Below are 11505 nucleotides of genomic sequence, written 5' to 3'. Positions count from 1 at the left end.
CAGACTAGAAAATACATTTTGGGATGGTGCAACCATCGTCCTTCCCTCTCCTCATTGGTCACACCCATTAAATGTCCTACCTTCTCACTCTGTGATTGACCAATGTGCTGCCTCTGAAGCCTCCCATTGATCAGACCAGACGCCACGCCTCCAACATAGAGTGATCGGTCGTCTGATGTGGAACCAGTTGCTGAGGACCAATCAAAAGCCTGCATTTTGACAGGCAAGTTTCCTGCACACACCAATGCCTCAAATGCGCGTTCAAGTGTGGGAGATGTTCAAGACTGCTACGGGCTGAATTTTTGTTCCTACTGGAAAGTGAATACTCCAATGTTTTAGATAGCCAACATGTAAAGTGAAAACGGTCTGTGTGGTCAAATACCTTTTGATTTTACTTTATGTTGGTATTTTGTGAATATTGAATTGTTTTTTATTTATTTATTGTTAATTAATATTGTATATTTTTCATACAAGGATGAGAAACTAGTTTGATCACCCATGTAACAAACAAAAGGAGACACTGGTCCAACAGGTCACAGATAGTATTTTGGAACTATTCTTGATGGAAATGCAAAAAATAAATAAATCGTACTGTGCCGAACTGTTCCACTGAGTGGAAACACACGACATATGAGCAACACTGTTGGACTCTATGGTCAAGAACAAGATGTGATACTAATTTAATTACTACAATTGATCAGCACTGATTATGAGTGATGCAAAAGAAAATAACCATACAAATGCAATACATATGTAATAAAACCTTTATAGCCTATCGTGAAAACAACACAGACACCATAGAAATGATTCAAATGCACTGAAGCAAATACATCTGCTACATCTTACTACAGTTATAAATGAGCATCTATGGACATACATTTAAAACAATACTAAAGCATTGCTTGTTAATGTTACAATATGGTCCAGACCCTGAATCAATATTTCTCTGGTAGATTGCACCACTGCATCCTAATTGGGCAGCCCATGGCCAAGAGGAAAGGAATAGGCCCTTCCTAGGAAGGGCCAAAAGCTAGGATCCCTGAGCAAGGCACCAAATCCCCATTGTTATATCTGGGTGCAGATAATTGCTGCCCACTGCTCCTGTGACGTGTGCGTGTTTACTACTGGTGTGTGATAAGAATGGGTTAAATACAGAGGTCAAATTCCCTATCACTAATTGGTGTGTGTGTGCAAAATTACTAATTCAAAATTCTAGTTTTTGTCCAGTAATGTCATTTTAGATTTTGTGAATCCCATATATTGAATGAAGCTGTGAACATATTTATGAAGAAATGTATGTAATTTTCGAGTTTGCATGCAGACATTGAGACATGAGAGTGAGAGTTTCTGGCGACCTGTGCAGAATGCATCCTGCCTTCCACTTGGATTGACGACTTGTCCCTACCTTTGTTCAATATCACCTGGGATTTGCTCCGTGCAAGATAAAGCGGTTGAAGGTATATGGATATTATTATTATTGTTGCTATGATAATATTTTATATTATATTGAATTCACCGCCCTGAAATATTGACAAGTGTGGTTACTATTCTAAATGCCAAGGAGGGTATAAGAGAGGTTTAAAAACTAAGATGACAGAATCATTTGTATTAATCCAGATAATTGGAATCCTAAATTAAAGTAAATTAAAGTGTAGGATAAACGTAGTGATTAAATACAAATGAGTAGTGCATTTATTTGTTATTTGAAACCTTTTAGGCATCTGATAGCTAAGCGCTTATCTGCAGCAGTACTGAACAACGTGCGTTCTTGAACAAAGCTCCGTCATTTCGACACACAAAGGGGCGTGGTCTGGTAGTTCACAGTCTCAGTCGCACGCTTGTTGGTGACAGTGAGGTTCAATAAGCTAGCTGCTGTACACTGTGACTTCGTCGGCCATTTAACAAGCCAAGTAACCGAGGCCGTGAGCTCACTGAACACCCCCACAAGCAGCTCGTCACATACCGGTGTTCATTTCAGCAGCCAACGAAAAGACACCGCAAACATGTCCAAAGAGATGGAAGGGAAGAGCGAGAAAATCATGGACATGGAGAGCAAGGTGCTGTGGTACCCGGACTCCAAGAAGAACACACAGATGGACAAGTTTAGGATACAGGTCAACGGAAACTACGGTCTTAATCTGGGTGAGTGTGGAGAAGGAAGGAGCACAACAAAACCCCGTTGTGCTTGTCGGTACATGTGTAATGACAAATGTTTTTAATCGACGTTTTTTATATAATACCATGTGTATTACTACACCGTATTTACAGATATCACAGAGTTATCATTACCACGGTGCGATCATTTTCAATACAGGTTCCCGCTAATGACATGAAATACTATTACTAATGTACACTCGTGTCGACTTACATTAAGATACTAAAATATGATTTGACAACTGTATTCAAGGTTAGTTTTCATATGATAATGTGTAATCTGTGTTTATCGATGTGGCTATTGAATCAATATTAGGCAACAGATTAAGTCATTATCATGACAGGATCATCATCATCATCATCATCCTGAAACAAATCTTAAGATTTTGTCAGTGTGTACAGTTCATCATAATAGAATAAAGATATCATTGAGGGCCTTGTGTTTGATATTATCGATGAATACATGTTTATCAAACAAAATTTAGATTATCCTGACCAAAATAACTTGTATTACTATTGTAATTCTCATAAAGGATACATTTGATTTTTAAGTTAAATAAGATCATTATAACTCATGATATTCTGGAATGATGGAAAGACTTAGGCTGCCCCTGTGGCACTTAAATCACTAGGACTGTATGTGCTGTCTAGTTAAATTGTATTTTTATGGAAGTCAGTTGTTTATGATTTTCCCCTTTCAATGATCACGAATATGAAAATTATTGTAGTAAATTTGTATTGCGATGCATAATAAAATGTTTTTACATCCTTCTACTGCAATATTTCAGTATTCAGTATTCAGTATAACAATTACTGACATTCAACTCTTTCTGTGTGTGTGTGTGTATGTATATGTATAAGTATATATATGTATATATACATATATGTGTATATATATATATATATATATATATATATATATATATATATATATATATATATATACACTGTATAGTAGCTTTTTAAGCCAGTGTATCTGCTTCACACAGCACCACCTTGACGATGTCTGCAACATACTTTACATGTAGCTACCAGGCAAAGACACAGACTTTATCTCTCTATCTGATAATGCGTCAGTTCAATTCAACAGGCCTCGAGAGGAATGCTGAAGAACTTGGTCAGCCAGTTAGTAAATGAATGGAAAGAAAGATAAAGGAAAGATGGCAGAATAATCTGGTATCTCTTCTCTTCTCTTCTCTAAGTCCAACGTCTGTGACCCAAATCACAATATAAATTGTGTCCAGAGCAAAATTGTGCATAATGTCATTTACAGCCATATTTGTGACACCTAATATCATTTTGAATTAGGAATCATTTCCAAAAGATGATAAAATAGCATTTAATGCATGTTATTTAAAACGTATGCATACATCTTGACTTGATAAAAATGCTGCAAAAAAAAAACAAATTACAAGAACACTTCACCCAAGATTTATGCTGAAATTATCCAGGACGTGTACAAGCATTAAAGATCAGTATTAACTATTAAAATATTAAATAAATGCCATTGGCGTATGATCAGGGTGAGGTAGGGCTGGGCGTTATACTTCCTTCTATTACATTATAAGTTTTTGAGTTATACAGATACATTTTCAGAGACAGTTGAAAATTACACAGTGCCATTTATACTGTCACTGTAAAGCCGTGTTTGGGTTCGCATCTCTTCAGAGGAGGAGCAGAGAGAAAGAGATCATTTTAAGCCCTTGTGTTAGGTGATCAGGGTGATGGCTGATCTCAGATCTGTTAAAAAAGACAAAAAACAAACAAACAAACAAACAAAAAAGCCCCGATCAGCTTTGATCTGGATTGGGATAACTTGTGACTCAGGCTGGGTTCAAATAAATCAGTGTTCTATGAACTTATGTAGCGACTTTACATTCTGTGTATTTGTTTTAATTATTATTAGTCCGACCCTAATGACTGATCTGTTGTTCCTCCAGCAAACTACACTGACTTGTACCAGTGGTCGGTGGACAACTATCCAGAGTTCTGGGCAGAGGTTTTGCGTTTCTGTGGTGTGGTCTGTTCCAAACCATATGAGGAGGTGAGTCCAATCCCTGCTGCTACATCTTGACTTATTGAAAGACAACTGAAATTCAGCTTAAATTATAGTTTATAGTAGTGTCATTAAATGATTAGCTTCTAAGATGACTGGTTGAAACTCATCATTAACATTCATGAATGATGATAGCCAGTGGAAAGATATTCATCCATCGCACAAACAAACATACTCAACATCCCACATTGAGAAATATTCGTTGTCTGGTTTTAATGTGTCTCAGTTTGTATATTTGGTATGTTTCTTAATGCTGTGTTCCAGGATATAGCCATGTAATCGGGTGTGTGATAACACATTGTGACACTGAGCCATGTTGTCAACACACACCCTCAGTAAACATGAACTACGTATTCCACGTCACATAGTCTTCCAATATCTGACATGTCCTTAAGCACGACATCATTTCTTAGACTTGCAGCAGCAGCAGCAGCTCTGTTTTTTGGTCCAGTATGTCACATTTATGGTTTATTGGCACATGTTATATTATTATTCTGTTTTATATTATGTTTGTATAAGTGTATATTCATATAATACAAATCATTTGGTTTTGGTAGCCTTAGAAAAAGCTCTTTATATGTACTTAAGGTAGACAGCCTTACTTTATACGGGCCAAACAGACAAACCAAACTGGAAGCGTACTATGCAAATGAATAAGAATGGCATCCTTTCTGGTATGCAAAGGCAACCGTAGTTGCCTGACACGTGTTAGGAACGTGTTAGTCTTTCATTTGTTACAATGTGCAGTCTCACCGTTGGATTATCACAAATTCTGACACACCGGGCTTTTAAGGATTTGCTTGCAAGTTCTTCAAAGCTTTAAACTTGACTGCCTTGGTTGTTGTCTCTCCTCTGTGTGTCCCTGGTGTGTGTTTCATTGGTGTCTACCAGGTGGTGGATGCGTCCAAGCGGATCTCAGATGTTCCAGAGTGGTTTAAAGGGGCTCGCCTCAACTATGCAGAGAACCTTCTCAAACATGCAGACCATGATAAAGTGGCTCTTTATGCTGCGCGTAAGTACATAAAGTACACAGCACTAATTAGCCGTGATTTCATCAAGTGAAACACTTAGGTTTGGTAAAGTATGGTACATATTTTTTTGCATTTCCATTAGGAATAGTGTTCCAATTATCTATCAGCCTTCCCTTGGGATACAAGAATAAAATGGTACGATGAGGTCAGGGAGGGTGGAGCTAAACTGGCTCCACCCACGTCAGTCAGCTGATTGGGTGACAGAAAAACGTCCCTCCCTTTCTGTTTTTTTTCGGCTGTCTTTCTCTTCAACACTTGTTGAGACGAAACATCCACAAACCAAGCAGGGAAAAAAAAGAGATGCTGGACGTCCTCCATTGTTGTTTGTTTTGTGTTTGATGTCGTTGCACCAGTACGACACCACTAGAGATGTTCCGGTACCATTTTTTCCCTCCCGATACCGATTCCGATACTTGTGCTGTGGGTATCGGCCGATACAGAGTACCGATACCGATACCAGTTATTAAAAAAAAATATATCATACTACGCCTGCATGACTGTGATATGATTATCATTGGTGGTAAGGTTTGGCTCAGGTTAAACCCTCTGTAAAACATGAACGAATACAGCAAATGGACACCATTTATTTTTACCAGTGATATGTTATTTCGTTTTTCAGCTTGTACGTTTGTTTTGACTCTGGTCGCAGCACTGGCAGAGCTTCATGTTTCCATCACGACTGACCGGGAAAGGACACGCGTGACATAGTTTTTACATGACTCCAGATTGTTAAAACGAGTCTCTGAATTAACGCTAAACTTTAAAAACAGAGGCATACATACGCAGGACACAGGTACGCTGGTTAGTTGTCGCGCTGCTCTTTTCGTTTAATAAACCTGCCGCTCCAGTTTGACTGTAGGCGAGCTAACGGAGTTGGCGCAGCTAACAACGCTAACGGAGCGAACTGGTAAATACTGCCAAACCGCCGACATGATGAGCTAATGTTAGCTCCTTGTCTACAGGTGTCGGGTGATCAGTTCTTCTTCACACCTCTAAAACAGCATGGCACAACTCAAGGGTGTCAAACTCATTTTTGTTCAGGGGCCACATACAGCACAATTTGATCTCAAGTGAGCCGGACCAGTAAAATAGCATAATAACTTATGAACAACAAGAACTCTTTTGTTTTTTCTCTTTTTGTCTTACATTTAATGAAGGATATTTTTACAAAACATAAAATGTCTTGAGAAATATTAGTGCAATTTCAACAATATCATGCCTAAATTTGCTATTTACACAGCACACTGGATATATAAAGGCACAAACATTTAGTCACGGGTATCTGGAAGTGAAAAATATTGCATTTGACATTATGATTAGATTGTAATCGTAGTGTGAAATTTTAACAAATTCATCCTGTGGGCCGGATTGGACCCTCAGGCGGGCCTGTTCTGGCCCCCGGGCCGTATGTTTGACACCCCTGGCACAACTGTTTCAAGAGCGGCGAAGAAGAACCGTGTCAGAGCTAACGGAGCTCTAATAAATTACGTGGTATCGGATCGGTGCATGGACTCCAGCACTCGCCGATACCGATGCCCACATTTTCGGCAGTATCGGAATCGGAACTACTCTAGACACCACACTATGTATCTTGCTTAACGCAGTCATCGGGCACAGCCCTTACCCTGACTACCAAGTAAAGGTACTGTTCTCAGTCGAAACGCAAGTCTGACTGAGGGCTTTACCGTTCTTGACTGTACCGTTCCGTACCAAACCATTCATGCTATGATGGAAACACAGCTAATGATGTAATATACACAGCACAGACGTCACTGCTTCCAGCTCTGACCTTTTGGACTGACACATACTAATGAACAGGCCCTTTTTTATTGCACACAGTCTACCTCGGCAGAGGGAATGTAATTATGATTGGTCACAAGGCTGTGGAGCCTCTTTACAGAGATAGTCGGACTGCTGCTGCCTGTGGTTCGGTCCTTCGATGCAATCTGTCTCCATTTATGTCTCTATCTCTGATTTTGCTTGTCTGTGATTTTATTTTGAATAAGAAATGGTTTTTCATTTGTGTTTATGTCAACCCTAAGAATTTCAATTTTCAATAAAGGGGTAAAAAAATGAATCGCTCTTTCGAAATTGTCTGCGTCTGTGTCTCACTCACAGGTGAGTCAAATGATGAGATTGTGAAGGTGACGTTTGGTGAGCTCAGGCGTGATGTGGCGTTGTTCGCTGCAGCCATGAGGAAGATGGGTATCCAGACTGGAGACAGGGTTGTAGGTGAGTCTCTCTCTCTCTATCTCTCACTCACAGAATAAGGAAATACAGCGGTGTTTTTTTCATGTATTGACATCATTTCAATTCTGATTTGTTGGTAAGAAATGTGGGACGTGTTTTTCTTTCCATTAGCCATGTACTGTACACTGGTGAGGAGGGCTTGCTCTCTTGGCACATATCACAGCTGTGTATGAATGTCACCATTTATTTTTTTTAATGTTAATATTTGCTTTTCAGACACAGACTCATTCACACTGAGCAGTGCAGCCAAAGGAGCTTTAAGGCATTCCACATATATTCCCCCTCCCTGATCTGTGATGTGCACTGTATTTTCTGGACACTATTCATGTGTCCAATGCTTTTGAGAACTTAACGTCTGCTAGCCTCTTAATGTTTTGCAACATTGCTGAATATCACCCCCTGCAGCAGATGGGTGTAGGACAAAACTGGGGCTTGACTAGCAGCTATCCTAAACTCCTGGCTGTGAGCAATACAGTATAGGGAGGCATCGAACTAGAAGCAACAGCTCCAGTATGTGCATGCTGAGGTGTATACGGTAGCCCGATCTTACCTAGATTCTAATCCTCTCACCACAAACGACCAAAATTTGACATAACTAGTCTGTTTATTCAGTGGCGCGCACACACACACACACAGAGCTCATGAGCTCATGTTGAGCCACTGCATCCTGGAATGACAAGGACGTGCATGAGTTTGTATGTGTTCACAAGGAAGATGGATGTAGCGGTAGAGAAATCCATTAGTTAAATGACTTAGGCTCTGTGGGAATCTTATTATAAGGATGAGGGGATTGGAGGGAGGGACGGAAAAGGAGAGCAAGCTCGAGAAACACTGGAGAATGAAAGGGAGAGACGTCAGCTCTTCTATTTGTATTCCTTGCATATCTAAACAAAATCTGTGCGCGTGTTCTTGTATTTGAGACATTTTTAGTAGTCCTTGTGGAGACCAAAACCTGGTCCTAGTGAGGCAGAACCTATTTTCTGAACTGTTTAATTTAAAGGTTAACATGATGGTTAGGCACTGACTGGTTATGATTATAGGGATGATGTCTTGTTTAGGACGTCCAAATGAACTGAATTCAATGCATGTGTCCTAAGAATAGCTGCACAAACCTGTATGTGTGTGAGATGTCCTTGTCCCCAGGTTAGAATTAAATTGCTGTGTCAATGTCTGTAATCCAGAAGATATATCGGCACTTAGCTGATGAAGCCAGCCAGGCTTTATCGTAGGACATGAACCAACCCTGCACTTAGTCACACACGTGTGTGTTGTCTCTTTCGTGCACTTTCAGTTCTCGTTGGTCTTATAGTCCTTAACGTCACCCTCCACCCCGTTATGTAGCTTATAGCTGTCACAGTCACTGATCACTGGGGAGCCGTATACAGTATATTGGATATTCTATTGATTTATGTATGCAATGTGTGCGTCTTATTGTGAAATAAATCAAGAATGACTATGGCATCATAAAATAAATAAATCAGCATATCAGACCCAACAAATGTGATTGCGACTGCACGTGTATATCTGTGCAGAAGAAAACAGGTCAGACATGTAACGTTTTTGGGGAGGGTTGCCTTCAGCTGGAGATTTGAAACTTACTCTGTGCAATTGCAGAGCTGCTCATTACTCCCAATGTCTACTGCTGTGATCAAACAGATTTTAATGATTCACACAGATTAATTATATACCTGTAGTGTTAATGCTAATTTTACTTTCATTTAAATGTTATGTTCCTGTTATCCCAAAGGTTTTTAGGACCTCACTTTCAGGACAGAATTCATTGAATGAACAAAACTGCACTTCTAGGACTGTCATTTTAAATGTTTATAGCACCCAAATAGTATATTGTCTTACTGTTTTTAAGGGTTTATTTCATCCAAAATACAACTGTGTCCTCCCCAGCTCATGTATCTCCCATTTCAACAATCACCAGCTTAAACTAATAATTTACCATATTGCATTTCACAAACATGTAATTATAGTTAAAAGCTTTGAAGAAAGTTTGATTGAAGTTTGATTGGATTCTTACTTTTTAACTAAAAGGGGTAGTCACACTTTGCAATGCAATTTAATATAATTGTGTTTCAATATCCAACAAATAAAGCTTAATTTTCATCACTCACTTTGATCACATTGCATCTTTTACTACAAAATGCAATCCTTAAAACAGCAAATTGCAGACACTGGGGGCAGTTAAAAGAAAAACAAGGACATTAATTCCTGCTAAATGCACACACCTGCATGGTGCATTTCACATCCTGCTACTGGCTACATCCTTTTCTTTTATGATAGTTTTATGAGATCGAATGATAAACACGTTGTAAAGTAAAAACTTCACAGTGCAAACAACCCTTTAAACTGCAGTGGAATTCATTTTCAGATCATTTACATTGTCGGATGTGATCAGTGTTTTTGTAAGTTTACCACAGAAAAGCGTCTCACGGATTAAATGTCTTCCCCAGGGCATGAAAACAGTGGTTGTCTTGTAAGGATTACTTAAAGCTAATTTTCTCAGCTATTTTCTAAGTGGTTATCCACAGATCACAGGCGAGTGAGTCCTGCTCAGTTCACACAACTAAAAAACTAGATTCTACTCCCATTATTTAGGATTATAGAACATGATTTGTTTCATGAATAGAATTATTTGATTAAATTAATCACCAACTATTGTAAAAATCTATTCTTTTTTTTTATAAATAAAACTAGATAAATAGGTACTTGAAATAAAGCATGCTAATGAATGCTAATTCATTCTAGAAGACCTTTTTCTTGTGATCTGCACATTTAAGGTCTACTAGAATTTATTAACATTCAGTAATGTTAAAAAAAAACACCTTTATTTTGAGTTCTCAAAAGTACTTTGGCCTTGATCCCAAATTAAAAAGAGTCTTTTATTTTCAGATAATCGTTATCATTAAAGTTGTTCATTTCATGATCATTCAAAGAATATTATTTTCCCTCCTCTCCTGTGTCCTCTCTAGGCTATCTACCCAATGGTATCCATGCAGTGGAGGCCATGTTAGCTGCAGCCAGCATCGGAGCCATTTGGAGCTCCACGTCTGTGGACTTCGGAGTCAATGTAAGGATGGCGCTGTTTGTGCTATTTGTCGATTGTGTTTCTTTGAATGTTAGATGTCCCAGCACTTACATGGGTTCCTACTCGGGCTGTCAAAGTGAACGCCGAGATTAACGCAAGATTGTTTACTTTTGGTGTGCGCTGACCGCCGACATAAATTATCCGCGTGAAACAGTCACTTGCCTGCAGTCAGAGTCAGATAGGAGAGACAGCGATAGTAGCTTAAGATGGAGAGAGGTGAGTGATTGTTGAGTGGTAGGTTTCATTTTAAGAAGCTGAGCCACTAAGCCATCGATGAATGTTTTATGCAATATGACAGCTACCTGGGTGTCATGGCACATTTTATTGATTTTATTGCGATCCTTTGCATTGAATGTCAAAAAAGAGTTTTGACTAATTGCTGAGACCTGTGCAGAGGAAGTAATTGGCAAACTAACCACTCAAAGCACTGATGGTAAAAGCACGTAATATGCCGGCAGCTTCCATTTTTGACACCTATTCTACATGGCTGACTTTCGTTCTCTCTCTTATTTTAAGATTACCTGGTTGGATGAATTACTTCATTTTTTTTATCTATTGACAGCCCTATTTCCTACATGTTCTGGAAAACAAGCATGTTCCAGTCTTGCCTCTCAGAGCTGATAAAACTGTCCATCTGAATGACTTGCACAGCCTAGAGAAATAGGTCCCTACTTTAGATACACAAAGTAGTTACAGTGTGTGTGTGTGTGTGTGAGAAACAGTTTATATGACTTCATCCTGCAGCAGGTCCTTTGTCAATGCTCCTTTCTTTTAATCTTGATACTCTGTTTTTTTTGTCTCTGTGGTTTTCTGGTATTCTACTGCCTCCTCTGGCATATAAGAAAACTACATTGAAATCACATCCTCTGCTAATTCGTTTCATGTTTTTAGTTGTAATATCCCTGTTTGTTTTTTTA

The 11505-nt window shown here is 38.9% G+C and overlaps 1 protein-coding gene across 1 annotated transcript in view; it reads left to right on the top strand.

The window, feature by feature from the left end:
• Positions 1-1944: 1944 nt before the first annotated feature.
• Positions 1945-11505, top strand: part of aacs (acetoacetyl-CoA synthetase) — a 36885-nt gene continuing 27324 nt past the window's right edge. The window contains exons 1-5 of the mRNA XM_044026199.1: positions 1945-2142; positions 4095-4198; positions 5102-5222; positions 7360-7473; positions 10473-10570. Coding sequence (XP_043882134.1) covers positions 2004-2142; positions 4095-4198; positions 5102-5222; positions 7360-7473; positions 10473-10570 — 576 coding nt within the window. The 5' untranslated portion in view covers positions 1945-2003. The remainder of the gene's footprint in view (positions 2143-4094; positions 4199-5101; positions 5223-7359; positions 7474-10472; positions 10571-11505) is intronic.

Source organism: Solea senegalensis, linkage group LG5, assembly GCF_019176455.1.
Source record: "Solea senegalensis isolate Sse05_10M linkage group LG5, IFAPA_SoseM_1, whole genome shotgun sequence".
Classification (NCBI taxonomy): Eukaryota; Metazoa; Chordata; class Actinopteri; order Pleuronectiformes; family Soleidae; genus Solea; species Solea senegalensis.
This window is presented reverse-complemented; position numbering and strand designations above follow the sequence as displayed.